The sequence below is a fragment of the Rhinatrema bivittatum genome, chromosome 1, assembly GCF_901001135.1.
Source record: "Rhinatrema bivittatum chromosome 1, aRhiBiv1.1, whole genome shotgun sequence".
NCBI classification, from domain to species: domain Eukaryota; kingdom Metazoa; phylum Chordata; class Amphibia; order Gymnophiona; family Rhinatrematidae; genus Rhinatrema; species Rhinatrema bivittatum.
In genome coordinates, this window is record NC_042615.1 from 283,822,440 (window position 1) to 283,846,977 (window position 24,538).

At 43.4% G+C, this 24,538-nt stretch overlaps 1 protein-coding gene across 1 annotated transcript in view; it reads left to right on the forward strand.

The window, feature by feature from the left end:
• Positions 1-24,538, forward strand: part of LOC115087992 (dedicator of cytokinesis protein 2-like) — a 1,829,205-nt gene that overhangs the window by 1,306,261 nt on the left and 498,406 nt on the right. The window contains exon 28 of the mRNA XM_029595813.1: positions 7,241-7,339. Within this exon, the coding sequence (XP_029451673.1) occupies positions 7,241-7,339 (99 nt within the window). The remainder of the gene's footprint in view (positions 1-7,240; positions 7,340-24,538) is intronic.

Below are 24,538 nucleotides of genomic sequence, written 5' to 3' on the forward strand. Positions count from 1 at the left end.
CTCTAGCTGCAATTAGCTATCAGGAGATGTTTACTTTGGCTTATATATTTGTGGTTGATGTGGTGATGTGATAGCTCGTCAGGCAGGCAGCTTGGCAATGCAACAGAGGTCTCAGAGTGCTGCAGGGAGCGAGGTGAGTGCAGCCGTGCTGGGCAAGGGGGCTGTAGCTTGAAGAATCACGGCAGGGGGCCCATGGAACCTGTCTTGCTTATTGCACAGAGCGGGGTACAGTGTTTGGCTCAGGGTACATGTTGACATTATTATACTGGTGCAATAAAGCTGTAGCCTCATTTTCCCATAAATGTTACAGAGTAGGGGATGGGAAGACAAAGGGTCAAAACATGGTAAGTACACTGATGGTGGAGGGGCGTCAAGCTTCACCAGCCTCTTCTCGGTGATCTGCATGCGTATCAGCTCTGCCCGAAATACCTACTAGAGAGATGCTGGCAGTATCTTTTATCTGCACGGTGTTGTGGTCCTCAGTCTTTGTCACTTCATGAACTATGTGAGCAGCAAGCAGTGTCAAAGAGCCATATTCAAACCATATCTTCCTCCTCATCTTGAATTTAAGCATTGGGTTAATTTCATTCTGTAATCTACAAGACCTACACTAATGGCCACCCCTGACGGCTGATTCTGACATAATTCCTTCAGTGTGCACAAAGTCCTGTGATAATTCATGTTTACAAAGTTGCTGCGGCATTAGGACATGTACATAAGGAAAGATGAGCTGTCTATGTGCCAGTTTGTATTCTGGCTCCAGCGGTGACTTGTGCCAGCACGGAATTTTGTTCGTATTTCTGAGTTGTCTGTAATCTAATTTGAATAGAAATTGAAATGTTTACAGTAGACTTGGGTTTGCCAAGCTCAGCTTGGTTTCTCCTTGTTCAAACAAGTTTGCTCAGATTTGCCTGGCTTACCAGGCATAGAGGTAGCAAGATTTCTACAGGTCTAAGCAGCTCTTCCACCTAACAAATGACTTTAAGCACCAAGTTCTAAAGCAATTAGACATCCAGAAAGGAGAGCTGAAATCAGAACTGCCCATATTCCCAGTAAAATTGTGAGTTAAATGGAGTGGCAGTGGTCTCAAATTTGGGGGAAGTTCCTTCATATTCAGTTCCTGAGGTGGAGTGGGAAGAAAGACAAGTTGTTCAGACTGAAACAAACTCCCAGTGCAGGGAGGAGTTTCACATGTAGACCAAAAGAGCTCACCCATCACTTCTTATAACTGAAGAGAAAGTCAGTGGTTTACTTAAGCTGTTAAAGAGGCCAATTTTCAATCTCCCGGCAGATTTTGCAAGCTGATTTTTCCCTTTGAAAATTGCTGGCCTGGTCGCAAACTCCTTACCGGAAAGTTCATGCAGGAAGTTACAAATAAACTCCCTGCCTGTACCTTGTTGAACTGGCCCCCCCCCCCCCTTTGAAAATTACTCCCAAAATGAGGGAGTAATTCAGGTTTCAGAAAGTAGCACTCCCACCGTTAATCGACAATGTGCCAGCTGATGTCACCAATCTATAGGCAGACTTCAGTAACCGGTCTTTACTAAATACATTTTACATAATACTATAAATGTGGTTCAAATAGCATAAATTTTAGACTTAAAAACAATTAGTCCACATTAAGGATTAGGCAAACAGAAAGTTAAGAAAGATTTCAAAAGGACTAGAAAATAAAACAAAGAATAACATAATGCCTCTGTATTGGTCCATGGTACAACCCACCTCGACCACTGTGTGCAGTTCTGGCTACCCCATCTCAAAAAAAGACAAAGCAGAACTCAAAATGAGGCAGGGAAGGGCAACCAAAAGGATAAAGGGGACAGAATGGCTCCCATATAAAGAAAAGCTGATCAGGTCAGGGCTCTTCAGGTTGGAGAAGAGGGGATGTGATAGACTTTATAAAATCATGAGTGGGATGGAACAGGTACATAGGGGACGGTTATTTACCCTTTCAAATCGTGGTCTGACTCGGCATGGCATAGCTTATATTGTACCCCCCCCCCCCCCACGAGGTCATGCTTCTGCTACCCCTTCAAGTTTTCCAAGTAAGGATCCTATTTGTTTATCTCATAACGCTTTGAAGTCCAATACCATTTTAGTTTCCACCACCTGTTCTGAGAGAGCATTCTATGCACCCACAATCATTTCTATGGAAAAATATTTCCTGACACTGCTCTTGAGTCTTCCGCCTTGGAGCTTCATATCATGACCTCTAGTTTGGCAACATCCTCTCCATTGCAAATAATTTAATTGTACATTATGATGTTTCTGGTATCTCTCTGATATCCCCCTGTCTCTCCTCCCCTCTAAGGTATACATATTTAGATCCAGATGGCTTTTAGTGCAGACCCTGCACCCTTTTGGTGGTCTTTCTCTGGGTTACCTCCATCCTGTTTTTATCCTTTTGGAGGTACTGCCTCCCAAACTGAGCTCAATATTCTAGGTGAGCTGTCGCATAAAAAAGAGATAATAATGCAGTGTTTTACATGTGCTTTAACAATGTTAATGAGAAGCAAATGATGCACATGTTGTTATAGATGGTAACGTACCTGTGTTAATGTGAATGGTAACATAAAACTTAACTATACCTCCCGATGGTTTAGTAAAGTTTTGGCATTAATGCATCTGTGTTGCATTTTGCATATTTTATCACATGTACTATTTTGCTGTGCAAATAGGTAATAAACTATTTTGCATTTCATTAGTTTAGCATAGATTTTGCGTTAACACTAATGCAAGTTAGTTTACACACGTTAGGGCCGATGCCAAAAAAAAGCGCGGAAAGCAGGCGCTGAAAAGTCAGCGCCCGCTTTCTTAACGCGCGCATGGCGCACGCAAGGGGGCGCCATGCTATATGCAAATTAGGGGGTCACGCTAAGCAAGGAGGCGCTAGGGTCGCTTGCGTGCCCCTAGCGCCTCCTTGTTAACATGAACCCACGGCAGCTGCCGGTTATGAAAACCGACGCAGGGTAAACTTGGCATCGGTTTTCATAACCGGCCGTCTGCCAGTATTGAAAACAGACGCCGAGGTTTGTTTTTTTTTTTTTTTTATTTAAGAAGTTCAGAAAAGCAGTTTTTTCTGCTTTTCTGTGCTTCTTTTACATGCGCTTAGCTATTAACGCCTACTCCAGGCAGGCAATATCTGAGAGCTAAATGTGCGTCTGAGAGGCACACTTTTTTTTTTTTAAATGCGGCATGAATGAGTAATAGCCTCATTCACATTCATTTGGATGTGATGAGCGCTATCACATTCACTCCGCCTCGGACACGTGCTAAATAAGTGCATTAGGGGGTGGATTGGCGCCTATTTAACCCATGTCCGACTGTGAGTTATACAGTGCGCTCAGCCCCATTAGCAGTGCTATTAACATGCATTAACCACTCGCAATAGATAAAGGGCTAACATGCTGTAGTGCTTTCACCCTCAGTTTTCGCAGCTATTTAGTCCTCCAGTCCTCCCAACAAATGTATAGATACAGGGAGCTGCAGAGACAGTAGGTCGGGGTGCTGAAAGAAGTGAGAGGTATGTAAATGGATAGTGACAGCAATTGAATAAGGGTAGCCAACTGGTTCCAATTTTTTTCAGGCCTGGTTTTACTCCACTGCTATGTTCTGTTTTCCTTAGAAAACACAACAGGGAAATCAGAACTAAAAGCCAGCGCATGTAATGAGATAAAACCAAGACTGGATCAACTTGCCTTGAAAAAACAGAACCAGTTGGCAACCCTAGAATTGAAGCTTTGAAAATGGCATTATCGCTCACAAGTCCTGATTGTTTACTGATTCAGAGCTTGATTTCCTAAACATTTTTTCTCATCGACATGAAGAAAAGCTTTGGTACATCAGACCCTCAGTCAATGTTTGCTAATTCAGGGGCCGCCACGACAAGCCCTGCATTAAGACTGCGCTCTGAAATTCAGCTCACAGTTCCTTCACACACGGGCTTAAAAAATGTCGTAACTCCCAGTTCAGTAAGCTAATGATATGCTAATGCATTGGGAGTTTGGAAAAGTGCTCGCACACAAAAATGTGAGCACAAACCCAAGTTAAAATGTGCGTTCAGCACAGGATAATCACATATTTTAACCTGGGTGGCAGGGGGCAGTCTCTCGGACAGGATTTTTTGCACGCATAAATACGATTTATGCACACAAAAATGCTTTCAATGCAAAAAAAACCCCCATTCGCATAAATCATGTTCACGTGCAGAAAATATGCTTTATGTTTGTAAAGCACGTGTTATGCGCATAAATGCCAACTGCGGGTTCCGTCAGCAGAACTCCCGCTTCTGCCCATAGGCCAGGAGTGAAATCTCCAGCACTAAGAAAGCATGAGTTAAGCCAGCGCTTCTCTCTGCATTTCAGGGGTAATAGCTAATACCTTCATTATCATGAGATTTCCAAGCGAGGGCGTTAGGAACTAGGCACAGATGTGCGTGCACATGTTTTGTGCGCAAAACTCTGTGCTGCACCAGGAGTATGCAAAACCATGCGGTCTGTGAGTGCCCCTTACCACATCGGGCCCTCGGTTACTTTTCTACGTGCTATCATGTGTTCAGAATATGCAGTGTGCCTTTCTTTGTACAGGAATGTGAGATATTTCAAGGGCAGGTGTTTTTAAATGCATTGAACCAAATGCCTCCCGTGTCCTCAATTTATCCTGGCGAAAAGGGAGCTCTCTGAGCTGTGGAGCAGCTCAGGGAAATCATGCCCGCACCACCATAATCAAATCTTTACCTAAATTAAGGGTCATTTCAAAAGAGCTACTCGTTCACCTATTTGCATGGGAAGTTATTACAGAGATAAATGTTCAAATTAAAACCAGACATGAAACAAAAAAAGGATGAGACCTGACTGCCACTTTGCCGTTCCCATTTTGCTGCCTTCTCTGGCTCCCTCCCAACCCTTTACTTTTGCAGGAGTTTTACAAACTATGTTCTAAGACTGCTGGATAATCGTGTTTGACAGGTGACAGTATTACACAGCCTTTGGAAAAGAAGTTACGGCCCAGTAGCCCTGAACATTTTATACCTCGGCACAGTAAAAGAAAATGAAAAAGCAAGGAGAGAGAAGCTTTACTTTTGGATGTTATTTTAATTTTCATATTTTAGCTATTATTATTTTTTTATGTTTCATAAATCAGCTGCAGGACTGCTGTTCAAGCAGTCCTGTGTTTGCTGATATGCAAAATTCATAGTTTATTTCCTAGTAATTCCACTGGGGTGAGCAAAGAAAGTCAGCGAGGAAACGAGAGAGGCATTGGCAACATCTTACAAATGAAATACACATGCTTTACTTAGTGATAGTGTTTGTTTATGAACCCTAACTTGGAAAATCTGTTGCAAGCGTGTGGCAGTGTAATGGTTACAGGACAGAGCTGCAACATCTGAAGGCCCAGCTTTCAATTCTGATGTGTGAGTCTCCTCTGTAATTTATCTATTTTGCCCTTGCATAATTGTGCCTTTGTTCAATGATGCCTGTGGGCTGTTTTTTGTTATTATATATTTTGTATGTAGTTTATGACAGATGAAAGGCAATAATATAAAAGCATATGAGCTTCTACCTATTTATCCCATTGTGTGCTTGAGTTCACCATGTGGTCAGCTGCCCGGCTCTGCATTCATGACATTGGATATTTGCTATGGCTCTGCCACAGAAAGCAGTGGAGTAGATTGCCAGAGATGCATCCCATGGTGTGCTTGAGCATGTTGCATAACCATCCCATGCCACCTGGCAGTTGTACTGGAGAGTCATCCCATGATACATATAGACACTTCTGCGGGACTAATGATTATTGCACAGCCATTGCTCAAAATGAAGTAGTAGTCACAGCAGGGCCGCCCACTCTGAATAGGTGGTAATTGCTGAGGTTGTTTATTATTGTAAATGCTATCAGTTTATTTTCACTGACAGAAGAGTTTCAATGAATATAGTGTACAGAAAAGGCATTTCACAGTACAATATCCATTCCACCGCAAGTGTCATGACAAATTTTGCATGCTACATTTACAAATAAAATTCCGGCAGAGTTTATGATGCAGCAGATGGTGAACATTGAGGGAAGTGATGTGTGACACTGTGCTTGTAACCTGCCATGGAACTTATTTAGGTCTGTGCTTAAATTGGTATCTGCCTGCATTGTACACTTGTTCATATGTGGATGTTCATGAGGGAATGCAAATACCTGCCACTGTCCCCGTGTTTCTGTATGCATGCATACTGGTACAAATCCTCCTGATATCTTTTTGGGGGGTTTTATTCCATGTTTTGTTACCGTGTATACTGCTGAATACATTGAGCTCCAGTGACAGCACTGCACAATGGCTTAAGTGTGCCAGATCCGGAAACGACGCCTTCCATCCTCCCTGTGGTACCTCTTCTCAGTGATTGTACAGATTTATCTCAATCACTTCTATCATACCAGTTGTTTTTCATAGCCATAGGCTGAACGATGAGGCTCCCCTCCCTGCACACCTATTTTGTACCCCTTCTGCCTTTCTTTTGCCTTTGAAAATGTATAAGATTAGTAGTAATCTCTCCGTTTTTGGCATGGTGTACAATTTATTATTTTATTTTATTTTTTGCTAGCAAGGAGCTTATACTCTGTCCTCTGGCAGCAGACTAAAATATGATTAATGCCCAATGGCACAGAGCCTGCATGACAGTTAAACAAACAGAATCTGTAACCTTCATGAGCATGCTGAGATCTCACAGATGTACACTGTGTGATGCACTGTGACATTTGGTTGCATTACAGACCAGATGTGGTGCACCCAAAGACACGAACAGCAACAGCAGTGACCTCATGAGATATTCTTTTTCTGGAGATTCTTTCATTTTGAAGCAATTTGCTGAATAATATATGTATTTATGCTTAGGAAAGATAGTGAATGAGCAATAGCTGTACTTAGATTGGATATTTTTTTTAGACTATTTTTCTCTGGCAATCTGTTGACTTGGTTTAAAGCTTGGATGCATTAAAAGAAATCTCAGAATCAGAAGTCTGGTAATAGGCAGAGAGTATTGTAAAGAAAGAAAGAAAGTACTGGAGATTTCAGTAAAACATTGGGGGCTTTGAGCCCAAAGGATGCTGTCCCAGTAGGCGTATTCTCATGTGTCTGATATCCCTTCATATCAATTTGGAGTCTCCAAAACTGACAATTGAAGAGCCTGTTTCAGATTTGCATTCTGAGTTGTGTTAAACAATATCTTGATCAGTTTCTTCCATTTTCTCTCCCCAGAGTCACTATGTGGCCTGCATGTCAGCCATTTTGAACCAGATGGACGATTCTCACTACAGCTCTTATATCCAGTCCTTCCAAACCCGCCAGGACCTTGTGGTGAGTCCTGCTTCCAAGCTCTTTTTGTGTACAGAGACAATATTTAATTGTTTTTTTTTAATGATTTATTTACCTTTTCCTGTGGTTTTTTATTGGAAAGGTCTTCATTCTTTTATGGAGGCAGCCATGTTGTGCTTCAATCATAGCAGATGTGACAGCATATTTAGGGAGCTCTTTACAGAGTAATTTGTCCATATTTTTGAAAAGTATAATAATAATACCACAAATTTTAAAGAAAATATAACTATTTATGGACTTCAGATATTTCCACTCACTATTTTGTAGGTTTTTTACTATTTATGATTTTAAGTAGTGACTGAGTATTTGTAAAAGCTAAACTGACAAAGCTTGTGAGTAATTTATTACCCGTGGAGCTTGTACCAAGTTTCAGAGATAAAAGTGCACATGCATGCTTTCACGGTGGAACTTGCTGCGAGTGCTTGCACCTGCTTTTTGTGTTGGTCAGTTTTCTGTGGACATAAGCACATTATTTTTCAGTCCCACCCAAACATTTCCCTGGGAACACCTCCCCTACATGCAGGTAAAATTATTTTAGCCATATTGGAAACAGGCGATTTTTAGACAGCCAATTTACACACATAAATTGCTATCTACCCATGCAAGTGTCTTTGAAAATTGTCTTCAATAATCTTGGATAAGTAGAAGTATCACTAATAGAATGAGCGAAGGTAATATTACCTCTGTATAGTACTGTGTACAGCTATTGAGACCACAACTACAAAATGGTATTGAAAAGTTAGAAAGATTTCAAAGACAGCCTGCCAAAATAGTGCATGGCCTACACTATGAGCTATACCAAGAGAAACTGAAGGAGCTAAAGATGTACACATTAGAAGAAAGAAAGGAAAAGGAAGATATGATGCTAACATTCAAATATTTGGCAGGCTTCAAATCAGAGGGTGGAAGTATTTGAATTAAAAGAATAGTTATTTGTTGTTTTTTTAAATTTGTGCAATGGTGTATTATCCTACTGGTTAGAGCAGCGGACTGAGAACCAGGGTAAGCCATTGTTTGAATTCTGCTTCTCCCACTGACCTTAGGCAAGTCACTTCTCCCTCTATTGTCTCTGGTACATTATGTGAAAAATGCTTAGTACATAGGGCCCTTATATTGTAAGCTTTTTCACCTTGAGCTCAGATTTGGAAAGGTAAATAATTAAATCCAAATAAGGTTTCAAAAGATAGTGTATTCCCAGAACAAGAAGCTCAAGGACAAGATGCCACCATATAAAGCCGCAGAAAGAGCTCAAAGGGAATGCAAGTGTAACCCATGGTTACCAGCTAAAATGGTACTCAATTGCCCCTTGTGGGGTTTTTATTGTTTTTGTGTTTTATATGTGCATGCTCCAGTTTTTAGGAGAGCCACTCCTTGGAGAGCACTAGAACAGGCAACATCTTCTTTTCCATCATGCTGCCTTAGAACAGGGGTAAGCAAACATTTGCAGCTATGGCCCCATTCATGCAGTTGGTTAGGCCTCCCAAGATGGGTTGCTTATCTATCTATCTATCTATCTAAATAACACACACATACACACACACACACACACACACACATACCTACATACATAAATGCCATCCTTTTATGAGTATCATGGGGTTACCTTAGTTCCACTGTTAGTAAAATCTCAGAAGCATAAGCAGCATTGTCTGATGTGGATTATCAAGTTGCATCAGAGAGCATTACTATCCATTGATGTGCTGGCAGTTTTTAGGGTTTTATTGAACTTTAACAGCTATCTCTGAACTGGGACTTCTGTTTGCTGTGTCACATGTGTGCAAGGAAATAAACAAGACAGTTGGACTCAAATGGAGTCAATCCCATGGTTTTATTTAGCATCGCACGAGGGCATAGAGGGTGAAGGGCCCAGGAAAGGGAGGTACATCCAAAGCCTACCCTCCTGAGAAATCCTGCTGATTTCAAAGACAGTGCAATGGCAGGTTACACAAGAAAATACTTTTTCACTGAAAAGGTGATAGGTTTTCACTGGAGGTGGCAGGAGCCAAAACATTGGTATAATTCAATCATGCACAGGGCCAGATTTTCCATTAGGCAAAATAGGCAGTCACCTAGAGTGCCAGAATCTTGGGGGAGGATTTCATAAAAACCTAGGAAACATCTAGATGTTGCCTACTTATTTTAAGGCATGATATCCTAAAGTACCAGAAGGGAATTGGTGCTGGATAGATGTGTGTGTGTGTGTGTGTGTGGGGGGGGGGGGGGGTAGAGATAGAAGAAACTGGGTGAGTGGGTGGGTCAGTTGTGGAGAGGCAGTGCAAGGTAGGTGGAGATAGAGAGTGCACGGGCCAGGTGAGGGTGGAGTGCAAAGAGTGAGAGAGAGAGGATTCTGGTCCAGTAGGGGGTAGAGTGAAAGAGGTTGCTGGATACTGCAAAAAAAAAAAAAAAAAAGGGCCAAAGAGAGTGAGGCGATGATGATGTGCTGAGCAGGGAGTGAAAGGGAGAAAGAGAAGGATGCTGTTGAGGGAGAAGAAGAGAGGAGAGATGCTGGACACTACAGTGGGATACAAGGTAGGGATGCTGGGTATTGTTGACATGGGGCAAAGAGAGGGGGGGAGGCAGGACTTGGCAGATGATGAGAGGAGAATGAGATGTGGATGCTGAGTGGAGTGAGAGAAATGGATGTTGTGCCAGAGCTGTCACCGATAGGCAGGTAAGAGGGAGTGTACAAAATTCATTGAAGGCTCGCCTAGAGCACCAAATACTCTTGCAGCGGCCCTGAGCAAGCATTGGACAGACCCAAATGGATTTTAGTAGCAGGGGGAAAGGAGAGAGAAGAGCATAGTAAGCAGGTTCTTGTTTGTGGACATCGTGTATGTTTCTGTGTAATTCCAAATCTACCTCAGTTGAGGCCCTGGATGCACTGTTGTAAAGCTTAGTTAGACGTGGTAGTGTAAGAAAACTACAATATTTTACAGGTAGGAGGAGATCCAAAAGGGACAAGAGGAAATGGAATACAAACAGGAAAAACCTGACTGCCAGTAAGGGAATCTAAAACCCAATTTCTAACCTCTTTATTCTCCACACATTCAGGGTTCTCTCTTTCTCACAGTTTTTCCAGTTTGTCTTCCACTTCTTGGTTTTTCTATTTCTGACAAGGTGAACTGAGATTTTCCTAGGGCCTGAAGGCTCAAAAGGAATGTTCTGCTTCAAAACCCCCTCAGCCTTGTGTAAAGAGGGCTTTGCTTCTTTCCTAAATATTTTTCTCTCTGGCCGGTTTTGGGAGGATTTTTGCATTTCTTTGATCCCTCCCTCGTGGTGCGCTCGTGCCCCTTTTTGGGATGGATCTTGCTCCCTATATGTTCTTAGGTGAGAAGACTCAGATTCAGAGGGAAGGTGAGCTTGAAGAAGCTTATAGGGTAGGGAAACCCTTCTAGGTTGGAGAAGAGCGAGGTGGAGATTTTTTCATGAGAGGAGGTTTTTGGTGGGTCTCTGCCCACCAGTGGATTGTTATTGAGAGGGTTTTTGAGAGTTTGGAAATTTCCTAGAGTTCTGACTAGTTCCTGACACAAGGTCCAGTTTTCCTTTTGATGAAAGGGCTGGAGGTTGTTGGTGGTGGCCTCCCCATGACCAGTTAACAGTGGGTGGAAACTGCTATTTTGGAAAAAGAGTTTGCACCAGCTGAAGAGAGAGAGGACTTTTTTTGATTTGTGTTCTTTTCTAGTACGTGCTAGAGGAAGAAGAAACTTTTCTCACTCTTCTTGGGGACCATTTTTGCCTGGACATTGGTTCAGAGGAAAGTAGAAGAGTTATTAGAACATGCACCATGGATAGAGAGACTGTGGCTTTTGTGATTATGATTTTCCTGTTGATATTTATGATTTTTGCCATACCTACATGGATTTTTTTTTTTTTTAAAACAAGTATATTTTTTGAGTTGAACACAACAGCTGACCCCTTGCCGTGTTTGGGGCTGATTTCATCGACAGGATTCCTCTACCTGTGAGTAAAAGCTGACCAGTGATTGCCGTTGGGGTAAAATGCGAGTGACTCCCCACCAATACACAAAGTGCCCCTGAAGGGGTATACCTCTTCCCTGCTGGTGAACCTAGCACCCAGGGCTGATGTCTGATGTATTTGGAGAACGTGGGAGATCAGGGAGAGAAACCATGGCCCCGGAACTTTGCTGTAGCCTCTACTAGCTAGGTTACTCTTGCAATATTCAGCCAGCCCTGGGTATATGGAATTTCTGCAGTGTATCTGAACTCTGTTGGGTCCACAGAATGAGAAACTGATGCCACTGACCGTGCGCATTGGCAGCATCAAACTATGGAATTAGCCCATTTGTTACCAAAATATATGAGCCCATTTCTCTATAGCCCAGACTACTGCTTTCTCTCTTTTCTCTTTGATTCTGTGTCTCTCTCCTTATCCTGTCAGTTTCCCTCTCATCATTCCATTCTCTTCTTTTTCCACTCTGAAGCTGCATTGTAAACAGTACACAGTCAGTTCCAGGCTCATCAAAATGATCAAATTAGTCATTAATTCTGATGTCAGAACTAAATTCTGCTAATCTCTTTGGTAAAGGTATCAATAGCTAATATGTTGAGAGACAGGCTACCACAGCAGATACAGAGATTACCAGTGAACCAGGAGGGGAAGATATCCCTATCCGGAAACACAGAAATGTACCGCCAGCACAGAGAATTTACCATCATTTTTTCATTCTTTATTCCCTTCTATAGAATGACTACCTCAGTCACATGCTGCTCACTTTGCTGACCGAGAGCTAGCAGGAAGTCTTCTTGGGGACCGAGCCCAGATGTGCCAGTGTAACAAGGTGGAGCAATAAAGGGGGTGGATATGAGCAAGGAGTCTGAAGTAGACCATCTTGGGGAGCTGCGCCTTTATCTCACTGATAGGGTTTCTGAATTGAAGCCAAAAAGATGCAGGATCAAATCCCAAGATTCTTAATTAGAAAAATAGGCTGTTGTGCCATGGAGAAATCTTCCCAATTGCTTATGAGCCAGCGCAGCCTGTGAATCCCAAGTGCAAACACCTGCATGAAATATCTTCATTCCCAGTGCAGAGAGCACTACAGCCAAGCCACTGAACTGGTTAACATTCCCTTCTTCCTGTTTCTTTTTTTCTTCCTCCCTCAATCTCTATCTCTCTTTATTTCCATGTTGCCCTAGGAATCAACCATTGTGCAGATTTGCCAAACAGACTCCAAATAGTAAATACATAGAAAAAAAAAAAGGTACCTATAAATATTCTCTCAAAATTTGAGTTATTTCAGAAAAATAAATAAATGCCTGTATCAGATATCCTGACCTAAACTATACTTAAGAGTTCTCCCAGTCACCGCAGTGCTTTTGTTACAGTACAGGAACTTCATTTTTCTATCAAGGTGTCTTGGGATTTTACTTTGCAGCCTCGAAAATACTAATTACTAATAATGCTGTGAGTTGCCTTGAGCATTATTTGGAAAAGTGGGTTAAAAACCCAAATAATTACAGGGTAGGTTTTAAAAGGTGTGTTTGTGTGCGTCCATGTGCGTGTGCTTTCCAGCGCGCGCACGTGGACCCGCAGATTTTATAACATGCAGAGGTAGGAGGAGATGGTGAAGAACAGAACAGCAGGAAGGAGGTGCTTCAAAGATTAAAGAGATACATGGAATAGCACAGGGCACACACGAGTGTTTTTACTTCTAATTCACTGAGCCCTGGATAGTGGTGATGTGCATTTGTTTCAAATGAATTGCACACCTGAACCGAAAAGCCTATTTTTGTAGTTCCAAAAAGAATAAACCAAAAAGGGCTTTTCATGAAAACACCCAAACATTTTGGGTATTTTCGTTCTGTGAACAAAAAGAAAAGGGCCTCTTCAGGCTCCTCTTACCCTGTAAAGACAATGCTGGGAATCCCTTTAGCACCAGCCTGAGGGCTGCTGGTGCAGATTTTTAAAGGACCGAGCATGAGGGTAGGAGTGAGGGGTCCTTGCTTTTGCTCTTTGGACGTACAGACCCCTAAGAGTGGGATGGGGGCTGGGGAGGACCCCCACACCCAGAATTTCTTTTACAGGGCAGGAGTGGGGGGTCAGAGGTTCCCAGGGAAGCCCTGGCAGGGCCTGACTCCACCCAGCCAAGTAGGTCCTGCCCCAGGGTTCTCTTTTCAGAGCAAGAGGCTATATAGAAGATCTCAGGGAGGTCTGCTTTTGTAGTTTTTAGTTTTAGGAGGTTTTCTGGTTATTTGTTGGTTTTTTTTTGGGGGGGGGGGGATTAGGGAGTGAAGTGACAAAAACATAAAATGAAATGAAAAAAAAAAAAAAGAAACCAAACAGAAACAATTTTTTTTGCTCTGCACATCCCTGGATAGCTCAGGAACTTGGGTCAAGCATGTAGAACCTTTCACTTCTAACAAACTAAACAGCTGAGTGGATTAGCCCTGGGCAACACTGCCTTTTATCATAGAAAAGGACTATAAGACCCATCTAGATAGCCCAATTTCTTTCCTTTTGCTGGATTTCACTTGATCTATGACTTTCTCTTTACTTCTTCACAGCTGGGGATCCTTTGTACTTATACTTGGCTTTTTTGAATTCTTAATTTATTTATCACCTAACTCTAAGTCCCAAGGTGATGTACAAACAGTCATACAAAAAAATAAAAAGTTATCATTATTAAACTAATACCTATAAAACCAAATTATAATAACCCTCTAAACAACACAATCCTTACGTCTAAGGCTATTCTTTGAAATGGTCTTGTACAATTGGCCAAAAGCTAACCTCCACATCTCCACTAGGAAATTGACTCATGTAGTCACCCCCTTTCCATGAAGAAATATTTTCTGATATTACGCCCGAGTCTAACCCTTTTTAGCCTCATACAATGGTTTATTGTTCTAAAACTTCCTTTCCACTGAAAATGCTTGCTTCTTATGTGTTATCTATACATTTGAAGTATTTGAGAGGTCTTGAACGAGTAGATGTGACTCGGTTATTTTCACTTTCGAATAATAGAAGGACTAGGGGGCATTCCATGAAGTTAGCAAGTAGCACATTTAAGACTAATCGGAGAAATTTCTTTTTCACGCAACGCACAATAAAGCTCTGGAATTTGTTGCCAGAGGATGTGGTTAGTGCAGCTAGTGTAGCTGGGTTCAAAAAAGGTTTGGATAAGTTCTTGGAGGAGAAGTCCATTAATGGCTATTAATCAATTTTACTTAGGGAATAGCCACTGCTATTAATTGCATCAGTAGCATGGGATCTTCTTAGTGTTTGGGTAATTACCAGGTTCTTGTGGCCTGGTTTTGGCCTCTGTTGGAAACAGGATGCTGGGCTTGATGGACCCTTGGTCTGACCCAGCATGGCAATTTCTTATGTTCTTATGTTCTTATTTGAATTTCTCATATCCTCCCTCTCGCTTTCCTGTACTGTAGGGTAAACGTGTCCTTTAGACTTATTTGGACACTGGATAGCACAGTAGACATTTTACCTGTGGTTCATAGGACTAGATGGCAGAAGTTTGGCACCAAATGATAAATCATCAGGCTGCTGGTGACTGGATTGCTCAGATGATTGGCACAGGAAAGAAAACATTTCATCTCTAGCAACTGGAAAATTTAGTAGATTGTATATCTGTCTACGATTGTGATATTTGTATGAGGATTTTTAATGTATCAGTTTATTTGTTGTTATATTTTGACTGTACCTCACCCTCAGTACTATTGGTGTAAGGGCAAGTTTTCAAATTAAAAACAATAATAAACAATTAGTAAAAGGCTTGGGATCCCAGAATCTTTCATCTTTATGCCATTCTTCTGAATTTGGTGTTTGTTGACAGAATAACCAAAAGTTGCTACCGTCCCCCTTAAACTGTGAGTGTGCCCCAATCTTGCTGAGGGAGGAATCACCTCTGTGTGAAAGAAGATAATTCACTGTCTTCTTCACTACCATTCATTCCCAAAAGTGATTTTATACTGGGTTCAATGACAGGGACTAGGCTTTCTGGCTCTATTCATTTTCCAGCTTCTCCAGTGATAAGCCATAGAAACAAAGCCAGCACACTTAAGCAATGTAAAGTACATTTGTTACAAATCAAGGTATTTGCCCTTAGATTAGTGGCATATAACATTCCATGAATATTCAGCATAATCTAAAACAACATGTGCAAACATCCCTTTTTACCTCTCAAAGATTTGTTACTTATGTAACATAGTAACATAGGGGCAGATTTTAAAAGTTACGCGCGCGGCCTACATTTGTGTGTGCGCTACCTGGCACGCACAAATGTAGGCCCAATTTTATAACATGCGAGCGCAGCCACGCGCATGTTATAAAATCAGGGGTCGGCACGCGCCGAGCCCTCGGGAAGACCAACTGGCTTTTCCCATTCCCCACCCCCCAGCCCGAAACCCCCACGTACCTTTGTTGTTGAAGTTATGCCTGCCGGCCAAGTCCCAGCGCACAATCCCCTGGCACAGCAGCAAAGGGCCACACCTCCCAGACCGTCCCCGACTGCCCTGCCACGCCTCTGGACTGCTCCACCACGCCCCCGGACCGTCTGCCCTGCCCCATCCTGCCCCTTGCCTGCCCATTCAGAAAAGCCTTTAGTGTTTGAGATAGTTGTGGGTGGATCCTTGGGCCGGTGGCAGATGACGACGCCCCCGGGGGAAGATCTCGAGAGGGACCACCGGTCAGGCTCAGAGTTTGGAGACAGACACACACTAGTTCTTTTATTAAACAGTATACTGAACCACCAGAGGTGGCAGTAGTGAGCTGGAAGGGCCCGGCTGGGCTGTAGTCCCTCAGGCACTGGAACAGCGATCCTAGATAACTGAGCTGTAGAGAAACTGAATATAGTGAGCAGGCAGGGTATGCAGAGTTCAGGAACAGAACCTTGATGGTAACACTCACACAATAGTCTCTTAGAAGCAGCCCAGGAGCTGCAAATGAATTAGGCCCTCCAGGAGCGAGCACCTGGTTCCAGGGAACGCTCTGAGAGAGATGGTAACTTACTGGTGTTGTAGGCAGCAAAGACTTCCTGGCAGAAGTGGTATTCAGTAGCAAGTCCGGGAACGTGGGCCCTCGAGGAGCGAGTACCGGTTCCAGATTGTGACTTGAAAAACAAGAGAGAGAGCGAGGCCCCCGAGGAGCGGGTACTTCTGGTAAAGTCCTAGGAGGCAGAGTAGCAAGGTATGTGGAGAGCGAATCCCATCCGCAGCGATACCTGGAGGAAGCTAGGTAAACCTTTCCTTTGCTAACTCGATTAGTTAGCGAATTCAGAGACCTTAAGTATCTGGTGAGGATGACGTCATCTCAGGGGTCGCCCCTGAGGTTCGCGCCACTGCTGGTACTTGAGTCGGGGTCGGGCCGTGCGCGCACCCTTATGCTTCTGGGAAACATGGCGGATAGCAGCGTCTAGCCGGTCCGGGGACACTGGAGGAGGTTGGCAAGGTGACGCCACAGTGGCCAAACTTCCATCAAGCAAAGAGGGAGTCACCAAAGAGGTAAGGTGGGTGTAGTAGAGACGTCGGACAGCGACGGTCGCAACAAAGCCCCTGGACAAATGCACGTCCCGGGGCTTTATGCACGCCGCCGGGCCTTTTGAAAATAGGCCCGGTGCACGTATCCCCCCCTACACGCGTAAGGCTTTGAAAAATCTACCCCATAGTAATGACGACAGAAAAAGACCAAAATTGTCCATCTACGGTAGTCTGCCCAGCAAGCTTACCAAGGCAGTCACTGCTGCTCCGTGCAGGTTACCCCCATGTTTCTCTTAAGGGTAGTAACTGCCCTCCGTCCTGGTTAAGCTTTTTTTTATTTATTCCCATCCTCTAGCCTTTTAGGAATCCACAGTGTTTATCCCATGCTCCTTTGAAATCTTTCACAGTTTTAGTCTTCACCACTTCCTCCGGAAGGGCATTCCAGGCATCCAGCACCCCTCTCAGTGAAGAAATATTTCTCACATTGATTCTAAGTCTTCCTCCCTGGAGTTTCAGATCATGACCCCTAGTTCTACTAAATTGTTTCCAATGGAAAAGGTTTGTTGACGACCATAGCACTAAAGATGAACTAGCTGTGTAGTGGATTGGGCCTATGTGATAAAATGGAGGGCCTTCAGTTTGGAGGGTTCAATGAGGGGTCAGAGGTGTTTTGAAGTGTTCTCCTAGCTTTTACATTGGGGAATGCTATAGCTAAGAAGGTTCAGAAGAAGTTCAAAGGTTATATTTGAAAGCTATTTGAGTGACTGGTTTATTTATTTAAAAGTTTTTATATACCGCACAGTGGGGTAGGGGTCTCTCCGTCTAGGCGGTTTACAAGATAAAACATACACAAAATTGTTACTTACATCAATTAAAATACAATACATTACATTACAGTACTAAGTTGTGCTAGCAGAATTGGAGTTCATAGAACATAGTTTGTTAATATAGATTATATGCACGTGTGAAGAGGTGAGTTTTTAGTAATTTTTTTAATACTCTACGGTTTGCTGTTAATCGAATATGATCTGGGTTCTTCCTCTAAAGGGAATGGCACAATTGGGGTTATAAAACTGTCTGTCACAAGGCACAGAGTGAAGTTTTTTGGGAATTTTTGATAGTGTTATTATTGCAGTTATGTTGGAAATCTTTTGGAAGTTTGGAACTGGCACACAGAGGAAAAGGTTTGTAACTTGAAACAAGTTAGCGGAACCTGTGCTGGGGGTCATGTGCTGGGGGCCAGAAGGTCAGCAAGAGGTTTCGTTCCTGTTCTGAAGCTCCAGTTCAGGGACTGGGAAACTTCAACTACCTGAAGGAAGGGGAGAAATTGTCTTGGTTCATTTCTGCAAATGTTGGGAGTCATTTGGGAACTTTTCAAGAGAGATTCTTTAACTTGTTACTAAACCACAGAAGGCCTGAGAAGTAAGGAACAGAGGGTTAACCTTTGGAGTAACACTACAGTGTGTGAGTTTGGAATCTGGAGCTTAAACTGGTAGAGGTTTGGACTGTGAATTCTGTATTTGAACTGCTTTTCTTGGTGTTACTACCTGTTTTTGCTGTGGAATTTGTATTTTATTTTCTGCTGAACTGATTATTTTTCCAAGTAAACATTTCTTTTGTTTGCAGCACTAATTACTGTGTGGATTGTGTTTTATTATTGGAAGAAATCATCTGCCCAGTTGGCCATGCAGGAGAGCCTGCCTCCATTCCATGGGACCCAGAAACAATATTCCCCCACCCTGGTTGAGTGTTATTCATTAGATCTTTTATTTACCAGTGAAAGTTATTGTTGCGATTCTGCCCGCAGTCGTAGCTACGGGCAGCCTCTCACCTTCCTTTTTTTTTCTCATGCGGCCCGGAGGCCGCCGATGCTTTTTAGCATGGCTGGAGCCGCATTGCTGCAGCCCTTGCGGTTTGGAGGCTGCCGCCAGTGTTCCCTGTGGTCCGGAGACTGCCCATCTTCAGCTGCTGCCCGGTGGGCCTTGCCACTGTGTTTCCATGCAGTCAGGAGACCGCCGACGAGGTCTTCAGCGGCTGGAGCCACTCCCCTCGGGACCTGCACGGCGGCTGGAGCTGTCCTCTGCTCACCTCTCCGCGACAGGGAGCCGCCTTCCACGTCAGGGCCTGTCTAGCTCCTGCTTAGCATCTGCAGCATGGCCGCTGTCTAAGGTCCTGCCCCTTCCAGCTAAGGGGCGAGGCTGCGTCTCTCTTCAATATTTAAAGGGCCTGCAGCCGGATATGCCCCGGGCCCCACCTTTTAACTCCTCCCTGGGCGTCTCCAGCAAAGACCTATATCAGGGCTCCTCAGTCACTTCTTTCTTGCCTTAGCAAGGGGCTAGTCCTCCTGTGAACTTCTTGCTTCCTGCTCCTGCTTGGCTTTTCCTTTCTTTTTTTGGGATCCCTCATCGTTAGTTCCTGGTCTCCTGCTGAATGTCCTTTTGTCTTGTCCTGATGTCCACCATGTCTCCAAGATCCTGATGTTCTTCTGTGATGTCCTGATGTCCGCCCGTTGCTGTCCAGTCTGTTCCATTGTCCTACATCCACCAAAGCTCCGTGTAGTCCCGTCCCTGCATGATCCGTGACCAGCCCGGCGGGGTTGTGTAGGGCGCACAGTGGTCCAGTGGTCCGCGACCACCCCGGCTGAGGTGTGTAGGGCGCTCGGTGGGATAATTCTTTCCGTTGGGGCCGAGGATCCTCCAAGTCCTTCGTCTGTCCACGTCCTTGGTCTGGAGTCCTCTTGATATCCTTGCCTCGTTCTTCCTTGCTGCCCTTCAGTGAGTGTCCTGGGAGTCCGATGGGGATGTCTTGAGCCTTCACCGTGGAGACCTGACATTTTATCCTACCTCTAGATGTCTCGTCTTGAGGCCTCCAATGTCTGGACTCCGGCTTCGCTTATCCTCCGGTGGATTGTGCTAAGTGGATAGCCTGAGGGCCTTCCTGGCCACTGAAGCCTCCTTTCCGGCTGAGTGAGTTAGCATGTTATCTGGATTCCACTCCATGCTGAGTTTTACTTACCTGGTTTTAGCTTGCCTTACCTTGCCATGCCATGCCTTGCTGTGTCATGCCTTGCCTTGTTCCAGTTCTTGAGTCTTTCTCTTCGTCAATGCCTGAGTCTTTGTTTACTTCAACCCTAGTGTTTTCGTCTTCATCAGCTCCTGAGCCCGTCCAGTGCCTGTGGCCTTCATCTACTTCTGCCTCCTGTCCAGCTTGCCGCCTCTGCCATTACCCAGCGGCAGGTCCGAAAGGGTTTGGAGTGGTCAGAGGACTACTCAGAGACCAACTGTTGTGTCCGTCGGTCCCAACCCCCTCTCTCTGCCCTCCTTACCTCTTTGGCGCCTCCCTCTTTGCCCGCGGGAAGATTGGCTGCCGCAGCATCCTTCTGCCAAAGTCCTCCGGCGTCCCTAGACCGGCTAGACACTGCAACCCGCCATGTTCCTGGAGGCCTAGGGGCGCGCGCGGGGCGCGGCCCCGACTGAAGTACCGGCGATGGCGCAAACCTCAGGGGCGCCCCCCTGAGATGACGTCACCCACGATGGATATATAAGGTCTTAGAATTTGCTAACAGATTGAATTATCAAGGGCTACTCTGCCTCCTCGGACTTCCCAGGGGTACCCGCTCCTCGGGGGCCTCGCTCTCTCCTTTGTTTTTCAGGTGACAGTCTGGAACCAGTACTCGCTCCTCAAGGGCCCTCGTTCCCAGACTTGCTCCATATTCTCTTCTGCCTGGAAGTCATCACTGCCAACTACATCAGTGAGTTACCATCGCTCTCTCAGAGCTTTCCCTGGAAACAGGTACTCGCTCCTTGAGGGCCTATGTATTCCAACTCCTGCGCTTCTATGAGACATCGTGTGAGTGTTACCATCAGGTTCGGTACATGAACTCTGCATACCCTGCCTACTCACTATATTTCAGTTTCTCTACAGCTCAGCCTCCAGGGATCGCTGTTCCAGTATCTGAGGGACTACAGCCCAGCCGGGCATTCCAGCTCACTACTGCCACCTCTGGTTGTTCAGTATACTGTCTAATAAAAGAACTAGTGTGTGTCTGTCTCCTAACTCTGATACCTCTTGGGATCTTCCCCCGGGGGCATGGTCATCTGCCACCGGTGCAAGGATCCACCCACAACTCTCCTAAATATCAACACCAATCTTGCGTGGTTGGCCTCCCTGAGGCCGTGCAGGTCAGCGGGGGTCAGGACTTCCGGTCTCCGCCCAGACAAGGCTCCGTCTCACCTCCCTTGGCGCTTCCTTGGAGCTCCTCTCCTGGTTCGCCAAGGTCCAAGAGCACACTCCACTCGTCCCAGCGCAACAGTTGACCAAGGCCCCTTTGTACGTAACAGTTATACTCTAAGGGCCGGATTTTAAAAGCCCTGCGCGCGTAAATCCGGCCATATTTACACGCGCAGGCCACTTGCGCACCGGCGCGCCTATTTTGCATAGGCCGCCAGCGCGCGCACAGCCCCGGGTCTTACGCGTGGGGAGGGGAGCGTGTTTGGGGGCATGTCCGGGGGTCAGGGAGCGGTTCGGGGTGGGACTGGGGGCGTGGTTGAGGCCTCCAGACCAGCCCCCGGGTTGGGTGATGGCGCGCCAGCATCCCGCTGGCGCGCGCAGATTTACGCCTGCTTTCAGCAGGCGTAAATCTGCCAACAAAGGTAGGGGGGGGTTTAGATAGGGCCGGGGGGGTGGGTTAGGTAGGGGAAGGGAGGGGAAGGTGAGGGGGGTGGAAAGAAAGTTCCCTCCGAGGCCGCTCTGATTTCGGAGCGGCCTCGGAGGGAACAGGCAGCGCGCGCCGGGCTCGGTGCACGCAAGTTGCACAAATGTGCACCCCCTTGCGTGCGCCGACCCCGGATTTTATAAGATACGCGTGGCTACTCGCGTATCTTATAAAATCCAGCGTAGTTTTGTTTGCGCCTGGTGCGCGAACAAAAGTACGCGCTTGCGTAAATTTATAAAATCTACCCCTCATTGTAGGTTCTATAAAATTATCTTCTTTGTAGCCAGATCATTTCTTGATTACTGGGGTACTGGACTTTCCGTTATTGACTACTGTTTCTAAAAAGTGTGCAAGGAACAGTAGAAAATTAGAGAAATTAATTTTGATGGTTTGGCTCAACAGTTTGATTCTTTTCCATCTGGTTTTAATTCTAGTTCCCACTGAAAATCCCATAGAACATACTTTGAACCTGGTAGAGGTGTATATATCTGCAATACAGCAATTACTGGTTCATATGAAATTGGATTTAAATAATCAAAAAAACAGAAATTATACTGTTAACCAGGAAATTACTTTCAAAAGTGCCTATCTACTTAAAAACAGAATCCATGCAAATAGAATTGACTAATTATGCATGTGATCTGGGTATAATAATTGATGGTGATCTTAATATGAAGAAGCATATCAGTGACAAAATAAGAGATGGCTATAATAAACTACACATTTAAACCATCTGAAACCTCTACTTAATTATGAAGATTTTCATGCAGTACGTCAAACATTAATATTTTCCAATATAGATTACTGTAATGCTCTCTTATTTGGTTTGCCTGCAAACACAATAAGACCATTACAGTTATTGCAAAATGCCACAGCTAGGGCCCTGACAAGCAATAAAAAATATGATCACATTACTCCAGTACTCATAGCTCTTCATTGGTTACCTGTAAAATTCAGAATACAATATAAAGTACTATGCCTATTACATAAAGCAATCAATAATGATAACTCAGAGTGGTCCAATGCTTCCTTGCATCTTTATGCTCCGCAACAACACTTAAGATCTGCAAATAAAGGTCTTCTAAATATTCCATCTGTGCAAACTGCACACTTAAAATGAGGTAAGGGAAAGAGCTATATCAATTGCAGGCCCTAAATTATGAAACTCCTTACCTTGCGAGTTAAGACTGCAAAGAGATTTTATAGGATTCAAGAAAAACCTGAAAACCTGGCTGTTCAAACAGGCCTATGAGAACATTAATGCAAATTGAGAAAGCTATCAGAAATATGACAATGTAAAGAGAGAACATTAATAGAAAAATAAATGAAAGAGGCTACTTTATACTGCATTAGTTTTAAATTAAGAAATGTTTGAAAAGTCATAAACTTTATTTTTTAAGTTCTTATTTTCCAGTAATTTTAATGTAACCTGCTATGACTGTTCATAAATTGATTTCAATATTTTAACATGTTTTATCCTTTCTATAAACCATCGTGATTGATAACAGAATGACGGTATATAAATATAATAAATAAATAAATAATGGTTTTGATAGTTTGCCTTTAGAAACTCAATTTGAGAAGTGAAATTCAGTAACATTAAAGGCTTTGGATAAAGTTGTGCCTGCTTTTGAAATCAATGTAACTGAAAAAAAGACTAAACCCTTGGTTTCATTCTGGCCTTTCACTTTTGAAAAAATAGAACCGACAACTGGAAAGGAAATGGAGGAAGAATAAGACATCTGATAATTTGATTGCTTATAAAAATAGTATTCATTATTATAAACTGAATATTAAAAGAGCAGAGAGCTTATTTATTTATTTAAAAATCTTATATTCCGCAAATTCTAAAATGTTCAATGTAGATTACACTTATCACATACACATTATAAAATACATATAATAAATTAGCAACATCCAACAATAAAAACAACATAAATAAAATACAATCTGCAAATGTAAACTATTCAAATCAACTGGGACTTCACCTAAAAAACCTACAAAGAAAATAAATCAAACTAATTAAGCCTGTCTAAAAATATGGGCTTTTAAAAAAAAATTTCAAAAAGATTAATAATCTGTCTCTAAATGCAGCTCTGATACCAACTTATTCCATTCACTGGGGCCTACAATAGAGAATGTTCTTGATCTTGTATGCTGCAAGCTAAATCCTGACTAGAAAGAATACTCAATAAAATCTGAGATTCAGAGCATAAGATATTATTTGGAACACATAAAGAAACCTTCGCTGATAAACAAGTACACTCATCATAAATCACTTTATGTACTAAAGAGAGCAGCTTAAATTGTGATCATTGCAAAATTGGTAGCCAATGAAGAGCTTTCATGTAAGATTTAAATATCTTCCCCCCATTTTAAGACAAAAATCATACTTACAGCCACATTCTGAACCAATTGTAGAACTTTCATCAAATATTTTGGTAAGCTTATGAATAAAGAATTACAGTAATCAACTGTGCTCAGGACCAAAGCCTGAACCACTAATCGAAAATCCATAGCAACAAATAATTCCTTAACGGCCTTACCAGATATCATTTAAAAAACACTTGTTTTGAAACATTTCTTATGTGGGTTCAGAAAGATAGTTTCCTATCCACCAACCCTCCTAAATTATGTGCTTTCTATATCAGACCTAGGTTCTGCCCCTCCCAAATCTCAATAATATCATGAGGGCATTCCCTATGGCCCAACCAAAGAAGGATAGTTTTATGTTCATTCAATACAAACCGGTTACAATCAAACCAATTTTTAACAGCTTCATAGCATATTTTTAAAAGGAGCCATGGGAAATACCCCAGACTCCTCACCAGGAATAAAAAATTGCAAATCATCTGCGTTAAATTTATATACTTTCCCTAATGATTTTAATAAAGAACACAATGGCTATACAAATATACTAAAAAGGGGTGCAGATAGGGCTGAGTCCTGGGGGACTCCTGAATCAATAGGGGACCAAGCTGTTTCCAAACTCTGACAAACAACCTTCTGACACCTGTTTGA